We start from the raw sequence: 24,222 nt of genomic DNA, 5'->3' as shown, positions 1-24,222 counted from the left end.
TAGCCAAGGATCCCATTAAACAAAACAACACCGTCCATCGCCGATCATCAAACGAACCAGATGCTTGAATCTATCTCTACTTCGCAAGATAGCCCTCAAGCACCAAGACCTCCCAACCTCACTCCGAACAGCCCACAAAGATAATTCTTTTTAAAGTTTATAGCTATTAATAGATGACGTTTCTTTTTAAAGTTTTATAGCTATTAATAAAAGATATCAGTTAAATTTTAAAATTGATAATTCTTCGATAATGTATATATATATATATATATATATTTAGTGAATACTTAAAGGATGTTTAGGGAGCTAAATTGGTTATTATAGATTGTGGGACATAATAGTTTGTATTTGGGATGCACGATATTTTAGTATGGATAAGAAATAATGGGTAGGAAGATAGTAAACACTATGAATAAAGGATTTAAAATAGTAATATTATAGTTAAATGTAGGTAATGATAATTAGGTTATAATTAATAGCGAAAACTCTGACTATTATAATTGAAGTCTCAAACATGTAGATCAACCCATCAACTTCATGTTGGTGGCCCAACTACCCCTCAATCCTAACTCACAACCTTAAACTTGCTCCTTAATTTAATAATAAAAAGTTCTATTAACAAAAAACAATCCTAAACTATGACACTAGTTTCAATTATATCCTTAAACTTTGAAAAGCTTCAATATAATCTTTTGAAGTTTGAGGTTTGTTTCAAAACAACTATTGTAGACTTTTATCATTAAATTTATGGACAAAAAAATTTGAACGTGCTTATGCGAACAAATCAAAACGTATACCTGAAAGAAAAAATAGAGATACATGCTGCATTTGTTCACATATATTGTCATCTTCCTCTTTCAACTCCACACCCCCAATTTTTATTCATTCGTTTATGATTTTTTTTTCATTGGTTATTTTGTAACCATATTTAGTATATTTTACCTAAAATCTAACCTTCCAATTTATTTTCCATAATCCATGTATTTAGATTTGTTCACTTTAGCAACACATAATTAAGCACATCGACTTTTTACTCCATAATTTTAACGACAAAAGCCTTGGATGTTTTGAAAAAGGAAAAAAAAAAAACTTCAAATTTAAAGGTTAAAATGAAATATTTTAAAATTCAATCGTATAATTGATACCAACCCCATAGTTTAGGGGTATTTCATATATTTTAACCAAAAAAATATTTGATATATAGTGAATTTAGCTTGACGATAATTGACATGTACTCATTTTCATTATAGATATATTCAAATTTTCAATACTTTGGACCCCATTTGGTTCGTGATTCATTTTCACTTTATGTTTTATATATATAAGGAAAACAACTAAAGCTTGTTTGGTATAGTTATTTTAAAAATTGATTTAAAAAAAACGCTTAAAACAACCCATTTTCAAAACAATAAAGGGTTGTTTTATTTGTCTTCAAAATTTGTTTTAAAAAATTATGAACATAAAATACACTTAATGCATTTATTTCATACTACACAAATTAGAAATTGAATATTATAATTTTTTTCTTCAAAGTCGACAAACCTGCTTGTATCTACAAATTGTAACCCTTATCAATTTTTAGAGAAGAGTTTTTTTTACCTTAAGTATATAAATGAATATGAATATATCACTAATTTAAATGGTGCAACATCTCATCAACATTAATCCTACAAATTCGTAGAATCTTCCTTTTCTATAATTTTTTTTCTTTTTTTACTTTATATTGATGGAAATTATTTATATTATTTTATCATAAATAAATTTTATCTCTCACATTTTATCACTGGTATAATTTCCACAAATCAAAAAAAAATTTCTCCATCATGTAATCTCTCTCTACTATTTTCATTTCTCTTATTAACAATAAAAAATCATTATAATAACAAAATAATTAAATTATTATTTTTAATCTAGAATAATGAATTTTACCAAATACAAATTAATTCTTTTGTATTTTCAAATTCACAATCAAACATAAATTTTGAATTTTGAATTCAAATTTCAAAATCTTATTTGGAACCGAACGTGTTTTCAAATATTATGAAAAAGAAAAAAAAAATGTTTTTATCTTCTACTAATTCTTTGTTTTCGAAAATAAAATTTCGGATTATAAATCAAATGAGGCCTTAATTATTGTACTGAAAGAAATGCTAACTTAATTTAATGTTTTACTCGAAAGATGGCAGGTCCTAACTATATGATGTTGAACTAAAATGATAATAATAAAAATGATATTTATCCAACAAATTCTAGGGATTTTTAAAATTACTAATGTTTTTTTTAAACACTGGAAAATGTTAGCTAGTCTATTCAAATTATATTCTATATGGTGATTGACCCAAGTTTACTAAACTCAATTAAGTCAAACCTCTTCTAAAAAAACAAAAAGAAGATCATGGAATTAAGTCAAATTTAAACGAGTCAAAAAACGATTTAAGTCCAAATAAAATCGATGTTCGAAAGTTAAGTCAAAAGTTAACCAAGTTCGAGCCCATACTAAAGTCCCAAAAATCTATAAGTGATTGTTTGTTTCGCGGGCATCCTAGATTCCCATTGAGTGGGCATCTAGATCGACGCGTTTGTTTTGCGGTATTGTGAGATGCCCCGACCTCTGAAGATTCCTGGACATCTAAGGATGTCCGGATGGAAGACATTTGGAGAGTTTTGGATGCCTTTTGAAACATGGGTTAATTTCCAAATTATAAAGTTGAGGACATCCTCATTTTACTTTTTTGTCCTTCATTTTTATTTTATTATATATATATATATAACAATCTTCATTTGCATTATATAATTAAATAAATACTGTCAATCATGTATATCATATATTTTTAGTTATATTATAATTCTTTTCATTTTTAGCAATATATTCAAATTTAACTTTAAAATATTTATTTTATAAAAAATCTTAAATCAGATATACTATTTTATTGAGAAAAATAACATATAAAAATAATATAAATTGTATTAATTTTAAAAGAAATTCAAATTGATAAAAACAAATATGTTATATAAGTTAAATTATATCAAATTAAGTATAAAGTAATAAGTAGTTGTAAAGACGTTCTTGGAACTTTATGTAAATTTATGACATTCTCGAGTATAAATTCTACCAAACAAACATAGTTATCAAAATATTCCCAGATATCTATAAAAATATTCCTACAATTTCTAATTTATAATTCCTAACAGTAGTAGAAGATTGACTTTTTTTCATTTAAAAAGTCAATCCAAACACACCACAAAAACATGTTTTAGGGGGTGTTTGGTTCACCAACATGAGTTGAGTTGGTATAATATACCAAACTCATTGTTTGACTCATCAACTTTAAATGTTGATGGAGTTGAGTTGGTATATTTCACCAACTCACCCAACTCACTCCAACTCTCCCTTCTATCTATGTTTTCAATGACTCTACCCATCGGCCACGGTCACACTCCAAAAACTAACTCCAGGTTTCAACCACCTCCAATGACAATTCCAGCGACTAACTCCGGGCTTCGATAACCACCTCCTATGACAATTCTAGCGACAAAATCCGGACTTCGACAACCGCCTCTGATGATAGCTCCAGCGACCAACTCTAAGCTTCGACAACCTTCGTGTGACCAACTCTGACCTCCGACAACCACCTCCGGTGACCCAACTCTGACGACCACCTTCGCGCTACCAACTCCGATGACGAATCGGCTTCGACAATAAAGTCCGATAACCAACTTCGACTACAAACTTCGATGAAAATCACCTTTGAGCGAGCAACTTCGACAACCAACTCGGGGATTTGACAACCACTTTCGATGACAAACTCCGACAACCAACTCTAATATCATTCTTTATACGACTAACTTTGGACTCTGACAGTCACCTCCGACTACAATCTCCAGCGAAAATCATCTTTGATGAACAACTTTGACGATCACTTTCGCTAGACCAACTCCGAGATTCGAAAACCACCTCCGATGATAAAATGATAAACTTCGACAACCAACTCCAATACATTTTCATGCAACCAACTTCAGGCTCCAACTACAAACTCCAGCAAAAATCATCTTCAACAATCAATTTCGACAACCACTTCCAACTATTATAAGACTGATGACTGTTAAAGTATGTTGTAAGATTGTTGATTATATAAAAAATATTATTTTGTCTACATTAAGTGCAATATTTATACGTAAAAATTTGTAAAAAATATTTTTTATTTAATTGAATTCACATATCAAATGTGAGTTAAGAATATTTAAACGAAAAATATGTATGTAGTTGAAAAGTATGTAACATATAATTAAAAAAACTATAAATTGAAAAGAAAAAAATTCTCGAAACATTTTCAACCAAAATTAGTGAAAAATAGAGATTTGTTTTCTGACGATTCTCCAAATTTAGAGGGAATGAAAGTGAAATTGTTGAAATAATGTGGTGACATTCTATTGGTTGTTATGATTATAGGGAAGATTTAATTAAAAAAATTACATAGTAAAAATGTGATGGTTAATTTAGGAAAAGTAGAAGGGAATTAGGGTTATAAATGTGATTTGGGGACCTCGGGTTGCGTGCAAAGGAAAAAAAAGAAAAAATTTCTTTTTCTTTTTCCATTCTTCCTCCTCCTCCAGCCGCACGTCTCCCCTCATTGTGCAGTCGCCGTCGCCTTCTTCTTTTCCGGCCAACCTTCTACTTCCACCTGCGCTCGTCCTCTCCGTCGACCAAGACGCGCTCGCCGATCGTTTTTTTTCTTCCCTGTCCGTCGACCCGAAGCCGTCAAAGCCGCTGAAGCCGGAGGTCGCGAGGCGCTCGTCTTCGCCGTCGATCCGAAACAGCGATTGAACAGCCGAAGTTGCGTCGCTCTCTCTCTCTCGGCCGCGCCGTCCGCCTATCGCCGGTTCTGGTCGCCGTCGGATCGCGGCAGTTCCAGCCGATCTGTCTGTTGGGTAAGTTCGGTTCCCTTCTTGGCAACCCATTGTCATTTGGGATTCTTGGCCCAAGCTAACCTTCACCATGAAATTCCTGATTGGTTTCAGGAACACGTGTCGATAAAAAAAGTTTTCGTGCGGAATTCGTTTGTGATAAAATTTGATATGGGTAACTGTGCTGAAGTTGATGTATGAGAATACTGTGGTAAAGTCGGATGTATGAGTAGACTGTGATAATGTGAGGAGTAGACTGTGATAAGGCTTGATGTATGAGTAGATTGTGATAAAGTTTGATGCTGATCCATGGTCTTATTGCATACTTATATCCATATGAGATTTTAGTGTTGTTAGTATTACCATTGGGTCATGCACTATGTGTGAGCCTTCGGGCTCACATCCTATGCTTATGTATGGCGTCTTTTTTTGGGAGTAACATATTGAGTATACTTTTATACTCACCTTTTTCTTTCCCTATTTTTCAGGTAAGGGTAATGCCAGATTGGAGAGATCCGTGACTTGACCATTAGGACGACTTACTGCTTCCGCACTTAGTATCATGTTTTGAAGTATGGTTTAGGAGTTAGTGTTTTAAACTCTCATGTAAAATTTATTAATTTTATTATTTGACTATTTAATTATTTTCCATTTTAAAGTTGGGGTTTAGGGTACCCAAATGGTAAACTTTTATTTTATTTTATTTTTGTTTTAGTTTATTTATTATTATTTAATTATGTTTTCTTCTCTTTGCTCATTCGAGCACTATTAAATAAAATTTCGGCTATTTTATTTGTTTGTTTAGAAAAAAAATGTATATGAAGTAGACATAAGTAGGAAAGTAGAGTCGTTACATCAACTTGCACCCCAAATAGCCCCTTAGAATGGTTTTGAAAATGCTAAAAGTAACTTTAACCATTTTATAATTACTCTTACACATTCCCTTAATTAGATTTATTTTGCACTCTTGAAATTTAGTAGGTCTCACAAGTCACAACCAACTATTTATTTTGAAAAAGTAGGTTGTAGAGACAATATTTTTTTATCGAGAAGTTTAGGTAAGAAAATATAATATGTGAATTTTTTTAAATTTATAAAAATGTTATTAGATAATCAAAAGTCTTTTTTTATTAAAAAAAATGCAATAATAGACTAGTAATAGAAACTAACTTTGATATTTATTAAAATATATGGATCAAAATTAGACCATTAAAAATATAATTACTAAAATTAAATTTCAAATTTCAATGTATAGAGAATCATTCATTTTTTTGGAATAATTGCCCTTTTTCTCTTTTCAACGGTACTTCCCCACACTCATTCAACTACTGTTTGGCTTTTTTAAAAAATAGGAAAAACATGTAATGTCTCTCTTCTTTGTAGTGGCATGAGATATTTGTCCTTAAGTATTCTATTATATAAATCTTTTTTGTCCTTAAATTATATATAAAAAGAATCAACAACAAATTTGGATGGCGAACGGAACAATTGAACTAGGTTTTGTATTAGTGATCTTTAGGCAAGAAAAAATTTAATAGAAAAATAATACAATGTTTTTTTTTTTAAAATAAAAGTATTTTCTTTTCTTATTAGAGAGCGGTCAAAGAAAAAAGATTAGGTCTTATTCGTAGTGGAGTGCTTCAAAAATCTACGAGATTATGTTATGAGTGATAGAGGTGTAAAAAAAATTGATGATCTGAAAAAATTGCTCAACAATCGTGCCGTTGCAATTGGGTTATCAACTCTTTTAGATTGGGTTTGATTGAGTTCAAATAAATTAAAATTTTATGGGTTTGGTTGGTTCATACGTTAACCTAAAAAAACCTGAACCAATTCGGATTTATTATAAACTTTAAAATGTATATATATATATATATATATATATACTTACTTATGATATAATTATATATACATATATCTATCTTAGTTTTATTTAATTTTATTAGTTTTTGTTGGATGATTTATTCTCCAACAACTCTTAAAAATAGTTTTTTTTTAGCACTTTGGAAAGAGATTTTACATTATATAAATTGAAATTGAGTTGTTTTTTTAATTCAACAAATGAAAATAGTTAAATCATTTTTTTACATATTAATGTTTTACTTTCTTTTAGAACAAGAATTTAAATAAATGACCCGAATAACTCAAATCAACTCAATCCAATCCAATCCACAAACACCCCTAATGAATGAATATAGGGCTACTAGAACAGAAAACTTGGGATGATGTAAACTATGTACGTTAAGATTATAATAGTTAAAAAGGGTGAGAGATAGCTTGACTTCTATCTCTCTGATGGTCTTCCAAGAAGGACATGGTTGGCTCATTTCGGTTGATAACTCTTTCTTATACAACCTTCCTTAGAGAGCTTAGTTCCCAATCCCTTCACGAAGAGATCAACGAGGGGTGTCCACTTATAATGATTGGTTTTCTAAGACGATTATGGCAATTAGACAATTATCACACCTGAAGTGAGTAAAACAACTTCTACATGCTTTTTTTCTCTGGCAAAAGACCTAATGTTCAAGTACGTGAGTAACATATCCACCCAAATGTGCCCCAAAGTTCCACCGTCGATCATAGTACAAAATCATCTAAAAAATATATTGGTTAGAGTAGGCATATGCCAAACGTGAATACCACTGGAAGCCACACTGACAGGACATTTGCTAAACAACTACAGTTGTGCATCCATTTTAATCACACTTAAAAAAATGAAAAAAAAATGATAAAGAAAGATGAAAGAAAAGGTTTGTAATGTGTGAAACCATTAGAGATCGGTATAATTTAGGGAAGAATTTTCTAGTACAATGCGTATACTATACTCTTGATGATGCCAAAATCTAGACAAGAGATAAAGTCTGACTTTCTTGTGACAACAACTATGAATTTATTTGGCTAAATGAAGAATATGACTTACAAGACAAAGTGAACTCACAGACTGGTGTGGTAGAATCCATAAACACTCCAATGCTTAAGTTAAAGAGTTAAGGATTCTCAAACTAGGAATTTGGTTATGGAAAGTCAACTTACCTTTCCCTTGAACTACAATGAAATATTTAGAGAAGCGATGGGCCTAAATCATCTTGAATATGGTTTTGAAACCAAACCAAGATACTTCCCAATTCCTTTGGGTCAGGTAATGCAAATGACACTCTCCACGACATGTTTTGTCAGATAAGATCCACTTGGTCTTTGACCCAAACTTACCACTTTCCTTAAGCCCATCTTGATCTTAAAAGGGTGTTGCTTCTAGCCAAAGTTGTCTTTTTGTAAGCTTTGATGCCTCTAACTTACCTATTTATCGATTTTGCTATTCTCTACTATACCACCTACAACAACTCCTTTTTATTCGTGCTTAAAATTTATCTTTCTAAATATTAGTGAACCTCACACTAATTTTAAATGCACCTAAATTTTTGGGTCCAACAGATGGATGACTAAAAAATTAGGTAAAAAATGTGAAATGCTCCATTTTTTTGAAAAAAATGTTGAATGACCATTTGCTGACGTCAAATTTGGTGAAATTACCGAAATATACTCACACGCATGTGAAAAAGCAATCTCGCTCTCACTTTCCCTTTCCCTCTTGCTCTTGCTCGCATGCGAGAAATACCCATTTTTCTTTTCCTTCTCGCCAGTCTCGCTCTTCTTTTCCTTACCGATTTCGCTCTTCATTTCCTCACCGGTTTTACTCTTCGTTTTTTCACACAATTTTGCCAGGCGCCCGACATCAACAATCACTCTTCTTGAAAATGTTGTGTGAACTCACCGTGTAGGAGAAGAAGAAGACACGATGGAGAAGAAGACGGAGAAGAAGAAGCTGCAGAGGAAGAAGTTGAGAGAAATGAAGAGGAAAAAGAAAAAGAAAAAAGAAAAGAAAAAAAAACATGGAGAAGAAAACAAGAAAGCAAAGGTAATGTTGTAATTTCATGTGATCAAGACATTATCAAAGAATCATTTGACATTTTTTTCAAAATTTAGATCATTTGACATTTTGGACTTTTAAAATAGGTCTTTTAGGCAACTATCTCCAAATAATTCTTAAAAAGTTAGGAAAAAAGTCAATGAGTTGACACCCCCTTCTTGTTCTAGTTCTACTACTGAATTAGCTCTTCGAAGACCCTTAAAACGACGACGTATTGCCAGCTGTACCGGAGAAAAAATTCACCGACGGCTCCATTAAAAAACACCAGATTGCAAAAAGCCGCAATAAATTCCTGAAAGAGTTAAAACCTTTTATCCTCTCAGATTCTGAGAGAACTCACGAGATTTCCTTACAATTTCCACTCAAACCGATGAAGTAAATTCCAAATTTCTTCAGACGAAAAAAACTTGCACAGATTGCAAAATCGTCGCTACCGAATCGGCACTGGAGATTAGAGAAGAAGCTGCAGCAGGAAAAAAATGAGTAACGATGCTAAGAGAAGCATTCAAGGGAATCTAATGGTGAAATCTGTGTCGGAAGATCGGAAACCACCGGCTGTGGCGACTACCGGCAAGAAAATCGTTATTAAGAGTGCTGATATGTTTGGTGATGTGCAGAAGGAGGCTATCGAGGTCGCCATAGCTGTAAGCTTTCTTTTCTCGATCGCTAATTTTCCTTTTTCTAATTTCGTCTTTGAATTTCATTTTTGGACTGTTGTTCTTTCTCACTATCCTATGTGGTTTTTGGTATTAGGCATTTGAAAAGCATAGTGTAGAGAAGGATATAGCAGAGTGTATTAAGAAAGAGTTCGATAAGAGGCATGGACCGACCTGGCACTGCATTGTTGGCCGTAATTTTGGTAACTGATCTTCCTCTTCCTCTAAAATTTCAACTGATTTTTTTTTTGTGACTTTGCTGCTTGATAATCTGCCTTCTCGTTTCAAGTTTGGTGCGAAGGTTTACATTGTGAATGGAATAGATCTATGCTTGTCGGCTGCTCACTAGAATTGTTTGATCTGGTCAGATTAGTTGAGTACTATAAGGAGTTGCTATTTCTAGATTGTGTATGTTCGATTATTTACCTGCATTTGATAAACAAGAGATCCTTCCACAAGATTTAACTGAATTGAGCTGATTTAGAATTCTAAAGAGTAACTTTTACAGGGAACATGAAAGTTTTTCTTCTCAAATTTTTCCACTCTCTTTCCTTCTATCCTCTGATACTATTCTTTCATGAAATTAGAACTCACAATCACCATGAACTAATTTAGTGTTATGAAGGTGGTTGGTGTTTGTTGAAAAACTATTCAGTTAGGCTGCCACAATGTAGTTGATAGTTTTTCACTATTGGATTTGCAAGAGAAAAGTTTCTTGAATTTATATCTAGTAATTATTAAGTGGCATGCAAATTTTTGAATCCACATTAAACGGTTACTATATGTAACTGCGTCATTGATAATTTGTCACGTTTGAGAGTTGGATGGTTATTTTGTTAGATTAATCAAGTTGTAAATAGGTGGACACATAGTTATCTCGAAAAAGAAGCTGAAACTGTTGGCTCTTCTAGAAGTTAACTTCCTGAGCAGAAGAACCTCTTAACCCTTTAAAGCTGAATCCCATGGTAGGTTGGCTTAACGTGTCTGGCAAAGTTTTTGTTTTTGGTTTTGAGTTGGCAACCTAATCAATGAAGGTCAAGCTGAGTAATGGAAAAGGGTCCCTCCCTGTCTCAGGGAGTGAGACAGAGTCTAATTTGTCCTCCATAACTTTAGTCAAGTTTTTGCAGAACATTTATTTCCCCTTTTCCCTTTAATAATTTCTTCAAGGTTTGAAAATTCTTACAAGTTGCTTTCAATTCCTGTTAACCAAAACATATTCAGATCCCTGAGACAGAGATTAGACATCCCAAAGCATTCAACCAGAGAAAAGAGTGGATTTCTTCATATTGTTTGAAACCTCCCGAGTGGGTGGTCAATGTCAATAACAATGTTATCAACATGTATAACTAGTAATTAGGCTTACTATTCTTCATTCAAGTTTCGCAACTTCTAACTAAATGTTCCATATCGTGCCCTTTCATTTTATTTATAACCCATACAAGGATTTGAGATGTCAAATGGACCTGTCCATTCTCCTTTTGAGCAACAAAAACCATGTGGTTGCTCCATATAGATTTATTTTATCTTTGTGAATGAAGACATTTGTAACATCAAGCTGATCCAAATACCAATTATGAGTTGTGTCAATACCATGATATAAGTTGATCATATGAGGGTTTCCAAAATTGGAGATCATCTTTGTAAATGAAGAAACATTCTTGACATCAAGTTGATGCAAAGCCAAAGCCAACAGCGAGTAGTGGCCATTGAAATGAAAGTCGATCATTTAAGGGGTTTTAGGATTGGAGTTTTTGCTTATGATCAAAATTTATTTAGCTGTCTAAACAGTATTAATTAGGTCCATGGTCCTGAATGTAGAACTTATGGTGTTTCTATGGCAGGTTCGTACGTGACACACGAGACAAACCACTTTGTTTACTTCTACTTGGATCAGAAAGCAGTTTTACTGTTCAAATCTGGTTGATAAACATGTATATTTTGCGGATTAATGAATCTTATTTACTGATTTTATGATCATCGCTATTTAATCAAATGATGATATCCGTGTGGACAAGGCAGTCTTCTCTTCTTCCACCTCTTCTTTCTTACCTAATGATTTTGCCTAGGACACTTTAGCCTTTAAATTAGTCACAATCAGCTTTGTTCAGCATGTGCAAACAAAGCATTCTGTTCAAAATCATTGTGTTCAAAAGTAGTTCTCCTTTTCCTACATGTTGATTGCATTTGGTGCAGTTCTATATTATTAGGAGTTTTTACATGATGCTTTTCATTGTTCTTATTCTACTACGATAGTTTGAAATTCATTTTGAGTCACTGACCTGTGATAAATCTTGTTTTAAGCTAACCTAGCTTATTTGATTAAGGGTGTATTTGGAATACATTTTCAAATGTTTAATTTAAAAAATAAATCATTATGGAGAATTTGGAGTGTTTGACAATCATTCAAAATTGATTTTCTAGTGTATTTTAATAAGTTTTTATCAAAAAGTGTTTAAATAATATGAGTTTTTTGAAAAATATTCTTTTTCTCTAATCAATCCAAACAGGTCATAAGGCATTATAAACCTACAACATCAACAAAGACGGCGAAGGTTTGAATTAGAAAGAGAAGAGAAGAATATAATGGTGTGGTTTTGGTCCAGGAACTTTTTGTCCATTTTTCTCACTTGTCTTTTTTCCACGAGTTTCAAAATCAATCAATAAACAAACAAACAAACAAATATATTAATTAATAAAAAAAAATTATATATAGAAAAAATGTCAAATTATTTATAGAAATAACAAAAAAAAAATACTGATAGATTAAATTTTGTTATTTTGTGTAAATAATTTTTCTTATTTTTCTATTTTTAAAAATCTTTCTTATTTAATTAATCGATTGTTTTTAATATTACAAGCACATGAGAAAAGGATTTGAACCTACGACTTCTTGGAGGAGGTAGCAATATCTTAGTAGTCGAGGGATGCCATTTTTCTATATCATTTTAAGTGTACTCAAGGCAATTAGTTGTTGCTCTTATTTTTTTTACACTCCGATCAAAAGATCAAAAGAAGCTCAGATTGTTGGTACTTTTTACCTGAATGTTTCTCTTTATACATAATCATAGCCATTTCCATAAACTCGTTCCATTATCAATGACTTAAATGATCCATTTCAAAGGAGAAAAGAAGAGTAATGCAAACGATAAAGGATAGAAATTCTCTCAAAGTTTAGTTTAGAATTTAAAAAAAATTGACCTCAAACATGTTTTAGAAATATCTATAATTTTTAGTATACAGACATGTTTGATTCATAATTTGGATTCTATTTATGTTTTCGGATTCACTATTATGTTTCTGAAAACTATTTTTAGATTTTGTGACTCATATAGTATAAAATTTGATTTTTTTTATTCCCTAATTTGTATTTTAAAATTTAAAATATAGGATTATATTAAATAAACATAAAAACATTTAGAAATATAGTATTTCATGTTATAAACTCAATTTATTTTTTCTAAAATAAAAATATGTATTATGTAATGTATTATAAATCAAATTAGGTTAAGTTCTAAATTTGGTCCCTATGGTTTTGATAAAGTTAGTCATTTTAAAATTTAGAATTTAGTTCCTATTGTTTGATATAACTTCATATACAATCTCTATGATCATGAACTTTCATAAATTTATTAATTTACCCTACAGTTTTATAAATATATCAATTTAGACCATAAACTTTTATAAGTGTATCCAATAAAACATACGGGAGAGTTTAAATTGATACATTTATGCGAATTTGTGGTTTAAATTAATACAATTATTCGTTTAGGGTTTAAATTGATATAACTTTCAAATTTCACCGTTTAAATTGATACACCCTTCAAAGTTCAAAGTTTAAATCGATAAAATTATTAATTTATAGTTTAATTTGATACAATCCTTAAAGTTCGGAGGTATAAATTGATATTTTTCCTATTATTATTTCACATCTAATCAATCTAAATCTTTTATATCGTCTCCTATTCTTACTTTGTGTTGTTAAATTTTGATCGGCATTTTTATATTTCTATGAATTTGACATCAATAAAGGTACATCAATAATTTATTATATCATAAACAAATTCATGTAGTCATGTAAATATAATATAAATGAAAACAATAACATGTTATTTATTAACATTTTTATAATATTTTTTTCATCAATATCCATGATCTTGACATCTTGCTGATATGTTCATCGACATTTTTGTAAACTTCGAGACTTCAATATTTCAAACTTTTTCGTACACATAGTTTTTTTAGTACAAACAAGTGAAGGATGATCATATTTGCATTATTAGATATCTAATAATATCTAATAATGAACATATATTTACATAAATTTGAATGAATATATACATCACCATATAATAGTAAAAATGAAAAAAAAAAGAAAGAAGGTTTTATTAGATATGAAATTTGAATTTAAAACAAAGATTAAATATATTTCATCTTCTTACATTCAAGGGCTAGTTACAAAATGGAAAAAATAAATTCTTGATATTAGGCTCATAGTCCAAACCTTTTAGTTTTACAAAAATAGTAATAAATAAATAAAAAAAATAAGCCCAGGCTACGATTTAAAATAGGAAATATAAAAAATGTACGGCTACATTTAATACACATGATACACTTGATACATCTGATACATCTGATACATCTAATACACTTGATATCCCTTAATACACTTGAATTAAAATGATGAGACCCGTCAATCCCTCCCCCAACATCTCTTCAAACAACTAGCATTGCTCCACACCATCTGCCACTGCCAACGCTCCACCTCCCCGCCACTTACCTCTATGATCGCCATCGTTCGGTCATCGATTGTCGATTTTCGTCGTCATTTTTCTCTTTCTCTCTCTATCTTTCTTTCTCCCAACATTTTACTTGCACCAACTTCACACCATTCGTCGCTGATCACCACTCCATCTCCCCCTGTTTACCTACATTGACCATCGCACGTCCGATCACACTTCGCCGATCACCACTTTTCTCTCTCTACTAATTAATTATTTGTGGCAAGTATGTAATAAAAGATAATTAGAAATTCAGATTTTATACTTTTGCCATATTTGCAAAACATCAAATATGGTTGACACACCTACAAAATAACATATTCAAATTGCTACTTGCTGCAAATTCTCTATATTCAACTGTTAATTTTTTTTTAGCACAATAAGAATTGAAGGATTCTGATATACAAATGTTAGTTGACCTCAATTTTGTTTGGGCACTTGATAGCTCTAAAAAAGAGCTAAATTTATAACCTTAACTCTACTATATTTGAATAATTCTTATGCATAAAAATGTCCATTTTATAGGTAATTTCATCCCGAGGATCAAAGAAGTCACTTGGAAGAAAAAAGAGCAAAAAAAGAGCAAAACTGAAGCATGGAAGCATCAAATATAAAAAGTCAGCAAAATTATGATATAGCAATACTTTTCATCGCAAGGTAACTACGTTAGCTTTACGCTCCAACGCGTTTGAAGGTAGTAGTAGTAGATACAAGGCAACGTAACGACACTACTCTTAACATCATTATGCTATGAACATATATGAAATTTCACCAAACATGCGCGCGCCTCACCACAACCCAACGTAACGCCAATGTCTCTACTCTACCTCTACGCTCGAGGTCTGAAATCGGTAAGAGTGTCGCTGCACTTGTTGGAGCGTAGTTACGCTGCAACCTAGGTATATAAGGAAAAATTCAGTTTTTACAGGAGAGAGAGAGACAAAATTGAGAGCTTTTTCAGAGCATTTCATCAATTTTCAAGATTCTTCCTTCAAATTTTCATTTTTTTCCATTTTGTTTTTGTAACTTCTCAACAATTGCTTGTAGATTCAAGACAATGTAAGGCTATGTAAGTCTTTCTCTTGGAAATAGTTAATTAGTTCAATTCTTGAGGATTTGTGTGTTTTCTTTATGAATTGGATGATTGTTGAGCTTGTTCTTAATAGAATTTGATAAAAATGAAATGATAACTCAAATTTATTGAATTCTTGTATGCAATTTCTACATGGCAGCTTTGCATAATTGTAGAACTAGTTGCAGAAATTAGGAATTCTTGTATGCCCTAATTTAGTTTCATCCAATAAATCATGCTATGGATCTAGGCTTTTCAATTCATAGGATGTCACAACAAGGAACCCTAATTCTTAATGCAAATTAGGATTAATCATGGAAATCGTCGAAAAAGAAATGTTTTTGACTAATTTAGGGTTAATTAGAATGTAATTCTTGATTGACTAATTGGCTATTAAGTATTACCTAATAGGTTGTGGAATGCATAAGTTTTCATACATTTTTTTTAATCCAACGATAGAATTTAAAACTAATGAAATTATTCCCAATAATCTTTTCATTGAGAAATTCAAGTTAATTTTGTGCTCCAAAAATTACATTTCTTGCATGTTTCTTTTTTATTCCTTTTACAAACAAACTTCCCTCAAATTACATAGAATTCATCAATTGACATAACTAGTCCATTGTTCTATAAGAATTCGACCCCGTACTTACCTCTTGTACTACCATTTAATATAGATTGTAAGCTCGATGAACAAAAACTATTTGTTTAGTTAGGAGATGTAGGTGACAACAAATTTCCTACCTAACAACACTCATCCTCAAACTTGGGTAGTTTTTCACTTTTGTTTTTAATTATAAGATCGAGCTAAAAATTAAACAATTAGTTACTCTCTTTTATTTGAATTGATTTACGAAAAAAAATGTTTTTAAAAAATTCATTTTTATTTAAAAAAATTGATTAAAATATACTTGAAAAACTATTTTAAATGATTGTCAAACACTTCAATTTCTTTCAAAATCATTTATTTCTTAAATTAAATATTTGAAAATGTATTCCAAACACACCCCAAATCTAGTCATGAAAAACATCAATTTATAATCCTAAACTTTGATATCATACCAATTGAAACTATAACTTAATAATCGTATCATTTATAATCCTAAACTTGCATGGTGTTTGCGTCTTATTTTCAACGTTAGACGTTCAATTCTTCCACTCCACATATTATAAATACTACTACTAATAATAAATTATGAACTCCCTAAACTACCATAAGTGGATTAATTGTGACTCTATGACTGATAGTTATTAAGATCGTCTTTGAAAATAATTAATGCAGGTATTCTAGTTATTTATTTTATTAAATTGAATTAGTTTAGAGTTTTAATTAATACAACCAAAAAGATATAGAATGATATTTTTCCAAAATCTTATAATCAAATTCCTTGCATGACATTTCGCATCCAAAGCTAAACTAATATTTCCAAGTTTGGGTTAAACATAAAGCCCTCTAATGCATTCTTAATCCAATCATCCTCTAGATAACACATGTTTAATTCTTATTTGCATGCATTTACTCCATTATAAAAAACATTTATTTTTAGTGACTAAAATTCTATTAAAAATACTTTAATATATAAAATATCAAATAGACACAAGTTCAAAAATTTAAGAGGTTTAAATACTAGTTTGATCTTTATATTTTCAAAATGGTTATTTTGGTCCCCATACCAATTTTGGTTCATCTTGACATTCGTACTTTCAAAATATTTATTTTGATCTTTGTATTATAAAAAAGACCAATTTGGTCCCTTCATTTTCATTTTTATTTCATCGAATCAAAATGGTTTCTATTTAAAATTTCGATGACCAAAATAAACAAAAGTTGAAAGTACAAAGACTAAACTAAATAGTTTTTATAGTACAACAACAGAACGTGAGATTGAACACCCGACCTCTAAGAACGGAGGTTATATCAATACCATTGAACAAAACTCATTTTAGCTAAAATGAATAGTTTGGAGGTATATGAAACTTGCCTAAAAAACATATGAACTAAAATAAACCAAAGTTGAGAGTATAATGATTAAGATTGGAAGCATACGGATAAGAATGAACCTTTTATAAATAAATGGATAAAAATAAAAGTACAGTTACTTAAATCAAATTTAAGGTAATTAAAAATAAATAATAAAAAAAAAATCCAAAAATGGGGTTGGTGTGCCCCCCCAAAAAAAACTTACCCATCACAGTCCTTTGGGTTCCTTTAGTAAGAAAGAGGCAAAGAAAACGACAAAAAAGGTCAGAAGAGGGTAGTTGCCAAAATGTGGGAGATTTCACCTCATTCATTCATTCATTCTTCCCCCTCTTTTGCTAATTGCCTCTCTTCTAGGGAGCAAAATAAATTGCAATTTTAAAATAATAATAATAATAAAACATCATTTTTACAAAGTCACAAGAAGTATACCCTAATCTTTTAGTAAGGTTTTTAAACTACTATATAAAAGTAAAAATCAATTAGAAATTACCATACAAAAGTTGAGATATATAATCGAACGACAATGACACTTGTTCATCAAATCTGGTCACAACCACACTTCACTGTTTTCATCGAAAACTTATGGATTAGTTTAAATACTATTTCACTTCTTGTATTTTTCGATTTTGATTTAATTTTGTCTCTCTACTTGTAAAACTTATGGATTAGGTCATTTTAAAAGTGATTATTTTGGTTTCTATTGGTAAAATCTAGCATATTTAATTTTTTGAAGATTAAAAAAACTAAAATAATTACTTTTACAAAAATATAAAAACTAAAATTAAATATATAGAACCATAACGAACATTCTATAATTATAGATAAAAAAAAAAATCAATGTAGTATTTAAACCTTATAATTCTACTCCAAAGTTTTTTATTTAAAAAAAAGTACAACAATTGCAGAAACGGGAGATCAAACCTTTGATTTCTAGAGAAGAACAATATAGGAATTATCGGTGAGTTAAGCTCATTTTGACAATTATAGTCCGAAGTTAACTTTTGGGAGAAAGGCAAAGATAATTTTGAAATAGATGAGAAAGTTAGATAGGTAGTTCCTTTTTTTTTTTTTTTTTTTATGTTGGACAAAAACGTAATTTAGTAAATAAACAAAAGGGTAGTTCCGTAATTTCGCAAACCCTCTCAATACGCAGTCGCAAACTGTCCCCTCCGATTTCTCGTGGTTTTGCGGTTACTGCTAGAAGCCGCCATTGAAGAAGAAGAAGAAGATTCAGAAGATTCAGACGTTGAAGACGACGCCGTTTTACGACAATTATCCTTCATAACACTCTCTTCTTCATCCATGAGAATCTGCCTACATCTACACTCCACACTGCAAAATCCCCTGTCTCCTCTATAAAAATATAAAAATCCAGAAATCATCACCAAAAAACTTTAAAAAGAAAGAAAGAAAGAAAAAAATATATAAAAGAGAGAATTACTTGTACATGTAGATATCATTTCCAGGCAAGAGCTTCTGTTTGCAGAGGAAGCAGAACTCAAGGCGAAGCGACGGGGTTTGGAGAAAGGGACGGTTGTTTTTAGAAGAAGAAGAAGAGAGATTCATGAGGAGAATGGAGGATTTACTGATAACTTGGGAGGATTTTTTACGGAAATCTCCCTGGTTGGATTCCAAAATCACGCTTAAGCCGACCATTGTTCAAGCATTTCTCTCAGGGAGAAAATGGGAAAGAAATTTTCTGTTTGTGTAGAAGAAGATGGGAAAAAGAAGAAGAAGATGAAGATGAAGAAGATGAAGACGAAGAAGAAGGATTGTACGGATGGAGTGAGTGGTGGGGCCCACTACAGCTATGGAGCAGTAAAACAAGGACGATCAGCGTAGCCACTGATTTGACTTCTACTGCTTATTAACTGCCACGTACCCTCCTCTCTTTTCGTTTTTCAAATTAAATCGAATTTTATCTCTATATTTCCATTAAAACATCGTAAATATTTTCATAAAAAATTTATCTTTATTTTTTAAAAATATTTATATAGAACTAAGGTTTAGTTTATAAAGTACCGTGTACGACATAGAGTTTTAAGATATAATTTAAATTTGATTGAATATTTATTTAATTTAATTAGTAAAGTTTAACATGAAATGAAATAATTAAAAAAATAGTGTTTAAACTATATATATATTCATTGTTTCAAGTTAATTTATCATAAATAAATATGTAAAATTATATAAAATTAGATGAAAAGGAACATATTTCAAAAAAATTTATACCTCCATTTAATAAAAAAAAAAAAATTTAATAATTTTACATTGAATAAAGAAAAATATCTTTCTAAATAAATTGAAGGTTATTTTTCTATTATATTAGGACCCAATCTATCAAATCATTTGTTAAAGAAAATTATAATAATTAAATCTTTTCGTGTTTTTAAGATTATTAAAAAAAAAATTAAAAAAAAACAATAAAGCCAAAAACTATAATTAGACTAAAATGTTAATTTAGAAAAATAAAATTACTTTCATATTTTAATTTATTTATTCTAAAATATAAAACTTCAAGAACTTTTAACATTTGAGTATTAGAATAATTTGCAATGCTCGTAGAAATAACTATATATATATATATATATAATAATAATAATAATGGGGATATAAATTTGAAAATTAATTTCTACCTAGAAAAACAAAGAAACAAAATTTGGATTTGGATTTCGATTAGAGATTTTATAAACTATTCAATTTCAAATCACAAAAAGACAATTTACCAGGAAGTGTTGACAATACAAAAACAAGGCCAATATCATGCTTCACCATGTTTACGATTCATTTGCAATATGGAGAAATCGAGTGGGTTACCAATATATATCAAACTTTTTTTAAAAAAAACAGTGATGTGATAATATGAGGAATGATTGATAATACACTATCTAAACAAACAATCACATGAAAATGTGGAAAGTGATAAGTGGTAACTAACCTAAGAGACGAAAGAATATAATAAAGAGTAACTAATGTAAAATATGGGAGGGCAATAACTAGCCCAAGAGAGAGTAGAATAAAAATTTGTTTAAAATTGAAGGGCAATATGGGAAGGTAAAGATTTTTCTATATGACCCCATTTAACATAGTATAGATTATTTTGAGAAAAATTTGTGATCTGATGTGAAGTAAAAATAGCATCATACATTTTAATGTTAAACTTGAAAAGTGTAATGAGACCTATTTCTTACATTGATTTATCTTTTTGAAATATATTTGTCGAATTTTTGCCAAATTTTAAAAATAAAAAATAAATTTTTATAAGTTTTATTATTATTATTATTATTATCTTCAAATTTTGGTTTGATTTTTTAAATCAACCATAAAAAATAGATAATAAATGAATAAATTTGGACTTAACATTAAAAAACCGTATAAAATCCTAAATTTGTATGAAAATTAGTTGGTTAGTTTTACCAAATGTCTTATAAGTTTTGTTAATACTTTATCTTAATAATTGTCTAACCTATTTGAAGAAATTTTATAATACTTTTTTAGTACAACACGTAGAATTATGTCCTTCGCATGAAAAAAAAGTGAGATATGACGGTTTGAATTTTAAGAAAATAAATATATGTCAATTATAGATAAACTATTACATAAAATATTTCATTTTCTTTTTGTCTCGAACTTCAATTAACTTTTTAAAATTTTAAATATATTATAGATATTTTAGACTTAACCAACCTCATCATATATATAACAACAAACATAAAGTATATATTATATATTATTGAACAAGAGATTAGATTTTCGAATTTCACACTTTGTAAAAAAAACAAAGACTTAATTAATAATATGAATTAAATTTAAGATTTATTAAAAATATATAAACTATAATTAAATATTCGAGAGGATAATGATGAAAATTAAAATTAAATAAGTACTTTGACTTGAAAATGTTGGAAAATAACATTTTAACCCTATTATTATTATTATTATTATTATAGCCTATTTCTTTTGCTTTTGTTACGTCTTAATTAAGCATTTATACTGCTCCTTTAATTCGCAGTTTCATTCTAAAAAGCTATGGAATTCTAGGCCACGCGCCCTCTGTTCCAACAAAAAAAACTAATTTTAAACCATCCATAAACTACAAGATTCTTTATAATTATCAAGGGTATTTATCGATTGGTTGAAATACTTTTTAGACCAAATCCAATTGTTGGGATTGTAAACTTTTTCAACACAAATAATCTTTATTAAAAAATGAATCCAATCCAACCAATATTTGGGTTAGGAACCTAATCCGAATTATAGCTATGACACAATCAAATCCAAACGAAAGATGACTCTTTCTAAATTCTAATGAAGGGACTTTTTCTTACCTTCCATTTTTCAAAATGGATGATTTTTGTCCTTTGGCCCGCGGTCGGTTATCTATACTATAAACTTATAAATAAAAAAACCAATTCATTAAATTTTCAATTTCTCGAACTAACTTTTCATTGATGTATTGTTTCGTCGAGATCAAATTTCACTTACGATGTCATTTTCTTGTTCCCAAATGGTCTTCTTCAATTCTTTTAGGTTTATGCTCTAAGTCAAGATCTGTCCGATTTGGATTTGCACATATAGGACAAATGCCCCAATAGCAAATGAAACATACCTAAAAAGTAATAATATTATAATAATCGATAGAAACGCTAAGGATTCATTTGATAACCATTTTGTTTTTTGTTTTTGTTTTTGAAAATTAAGTCTATCTCATCCATATTTCTTACCGTGATTTGCATCTCTCTTCAATACAATGGTTGATTTTTTAGCGAAGTTCATAAAATAAAACAACTTTTTGAAAGATTTTTTTTTAGTTCTCAAAATTTGGCTTGATTTTTTAAATCCTCGATGAAAAGTAGATAACAATGGAAGAAATTGGGAGGTGGAAGTAGTGTTATAGGCTTAATTTTAAAAAAAAAATACAAAAACAAAAACAAAATGGGTATCAAATGGGGCCTAAGTTTATCCGTCAAAACATTTGAAAAGAAAAGGAATAAGTAGATAATACATAAAAGGAAAACTACATTTTTTGTTATGTCCTTAAATCTTGAGTCTATGTTTTACTTATATGTCTAGATTTCAAGATGTTACATTCTTATTCTTTGATTTTGAGTTTAAGTTCTATTTGGTCACTAAATTTTAAAATGTTCCATTCTTATCTTTGAATTTTAAGTTTTGTTTCAATTGGTCTATGAAGCTTTAAATTTACACATTTAACATTAATTTTTTCTTATATAATCACTTTCAATTTGAAATGTCAATAATATAAAATTTTTACTAATTTTATCAATAAAAAGTCAAATCATAATTATTTAAAATTAATTAATTGACTGAAATATAAAAATGAATTTAGGGTAAAATGTAAAATATTAAAATTTAGGGACCAATCGAAAACTAAATTCTAAACTCATAAAACGTTAAATTATATCAAATGTCATAAAATTTAGAATTTTAAAATAGAGTAGAATATACAACTAGAGATGTCCAATTTCCCAACGAGGACAGGCCCCGCCCCGAACGGGCGGAGATTCCCCGATTAGACAGGGAATGGGAAAAAAAAATTTCCGTGAGCTAAACGGGAACGGGGATGGGGAATGCATTCCCAGTCCCGATTAGCTTTTACATATTTATTTAGTATAGTTATCTAATGTTATGTTATTACTATTATTATATAAATATTACATTTAAATTTCAAATTTGATTATTTATTGGGAAAGATAATGAATATGTTTAAATTGAATGTTTAAATTTAGATTATATATGTGAATAATTTTATTTATATTAATTTCTTTCTACTAAAAAACAATTAGTTTTTTAATGCCAAAATTTGGTAATTTATCTTTAAATTCAAACAACTAACCATAATAAATATTTTAGGGATAAAATTAGTTATTTAATTAAAATTTGTTTAGTGATTTAAATTAATTGGTTTTTTACAAAAAAAAAAAGTAATGGAAAATTTTTTTTGCGGGAATCTCCACCCTATCCCCGTGGGGAATTTCACGGGGGTGGGGAATGAAATGGGGAGCGAGAACGAGATGGGGAATGGCATCTCCGGTCCTGCCCCGTGGACATCTCTATACACAACTCATAAGTCCTAATATTATTCACATCAATTGAAATCCAATGAGGCAATTGAAATTTACTCTAACTTGGAATATTTTGTATAATTTAACTATTTTATATTATAGTAAAAAACATGTATATAACAAGTAGAAAACATGAAGCGTGTGTCTATATATATGTATATATGTATATGCTCGATTTAAGTACTTAATTATGGAATACTTTTTTATTTGTGTTAAAATGTACTTTTGATCTCTAAGATCTAAAATTGATGTCTATTTTATCCTTAAAGTTTCAAGTTCTAAAAGAACACGAAAATGACATGGTTGTTAAATGATACTTAGATGGTTGATTTGACATATTTTAATATGTCAAATCATTTAAAATTATTTTAAGAATATAAGAATTAAGGTGCTTGTTTCAAAACTTTATGATCAAATAGACATCAACTTCAAACTTTATGAACCAAATATATTTGATTAAAAGCACTTTTATGAGGGTAAACCAACCATTAAAATGTTAATGTAATGAAACACATTTAAGTAAAATGCTTTTAATGAAATATTTTTTCCCTCTCTTTTTTTGTTACAAATGTTATAGTATACATACACTTGAGGAGAAAATGATATAGTTAATTGTGTAAGGAATTATCATCTCCTTAATTGGAGGTTGGGCTAATCTCTAGATTCTTTTTATTGTGAGACCCTAACATAATAAATTTAATAAAATATGTAAATCTCAATAATATTTTTTGTTGATCAATATAAATGAAACCCATAGTAAAGGAAATGTGGCTATTTATTATCTTGTGCTTTTTTTTTTTTTTCAAAGTATTTCTA

General features: G+C 29.7%; 3 protein-coding genes across 3 annotated transcripts; 2 read left to right on the top strand and 1 right to left on the bottom strand.

Annotated features, from left to right (window-relative positions):
- Positions 1-4,096: 4,096 nt before the first annotated feature.
- LOC150032165 (uncharacterized) lies at positions 4,097-5,549 on the top strand. Its single transcript, XM_090308427.1, has 3 exons — positions 4,097-4,108; positions 4,522-4,929; positions 5,394-5,549. Exons 1-3 carry the CDS (start codon positions 4,097-4,099, stop codon positions 5,424-5,426), a joined length of 453 nt encoding a protein of 150 aa, XP_090164553.1. The 3' UTR covers positions 5,427-5,549.
- Positions 5,550-9,010: 3,461 nt separating this feature from the next.
- Positions 9,011-11,507, top strand: LOC120092702 (uncharacterized). Its single transcript, XM_039050854.2, has 3 exons — positions 9,011-9,477; positions 9,587-9,692; positions 11,331-11,507. Exons 1-3 carry the CDS (start codon positions 9,313-9,315, stop codon positions 11,411-11,413), a joined length of 354 nt encoding a protein of 117 aa, XP_038906782.1. The 5' UTR covers positions 9,011-9,312; the 3' UTR covers positions 11,414-11,507.
- Positions 11,508-18,314: 6,807 nt separating this feature from the next.
- Positions 18,315-19,057, bottom strand: LOC120068062 (DUF581 family protein, putative (DUF581)). Its single transcript, XM_039019731.2, has 2 exons — positions 18,762-19,057; positions 18,315-18,673 (listed from the first exon to the last, which is right to left on the bottom strand). Exons 1-2 carry the CDS (start codon positions 18,974-18,976, stop codon positions 18,463-18,465), a joined length of 426 nt encoding a protein of 141 aa, XP_038875659.1. The 5' UTR covers positions 18,977-19,057; the 3' UTR covers positions 18,315-18,462.
- Between the last annotated feature and the right edge of the window lie 5,165 nt (positions 19,058-24,222).

The sequence above is a fragment of the Benincasa hispida genome, chromosome 12, assembly GCF_027475165.1.
Source record: "Benincasa hispida cultivar pf3 chromosome 12, pf3_genome.v1.1, whole genome shotgun sequence".
In the NCBI taxonomy this organism is placed as follows: Eukaryota; Viridiplantae; Streptophyta; class Magnoliopsida; order Cucurbitales; family Cucurbitaceae; genus Benincasa; species Benincasa hispida.
Note: the sequence above shows the minus strand (reverse complement) of the source record. Positions and strands in the feature narration are given on the sequence as shown.

What these genes read in the sequence shown, in the direction of transcription:
- LOC150032165 (XM_090308427.1), top strand. An exon ending in CCAGCCGATCTGTCTGTTGG is followed by an intron (nt 4,930 to 5,393) that starts GTAAGTTCGGTT and finishes CCTATTTTTCAG; the next exon opens with GTAAGGGTAATGCCAGATTG.
- LOC120092702 (XM_039050854.2), top strand. Translation starts at nt 9,313, where the DNA reads ATGAGTAACGATGCTAAGAGAAGCATTCAAGGGAATCTAATGGTGAAA. An exon ending in CTATCGAGGTCGCCATAGCT is followed by an intron (nt 9,478 to 9,586) that starts GTAAGCTTTCTT and finishes TTTTGGTATTAG; the next exon opens with GCATTTGAAAAGCATAGTGT. An exon ending in CATTGTTGGCCGTAATTTTG is followed by an intron (nt 9,693 to 11,330) that starts GTAACTGATCTT and finishes TTTCTATGGCAG; the next exon opens with GTTCGTACGTGACACACGAG.
- LOC120068062 (XM_039019731.2), bottom strand. Translation starts at nt 18,976, where the DNA reads ATGGTCGGCTTAAGCGTGATTTTGGAATCCAACCAGGGAGATTTCCGT. An exon ending in AATGATATCTACATGTACAA is followed by an intron (nt 18,674 to 18,761) that starts GTAATTCTCTCT and finishes ATATTTTTATAG; the next exon opens with AGGAGACAGGGGATTTTGCA.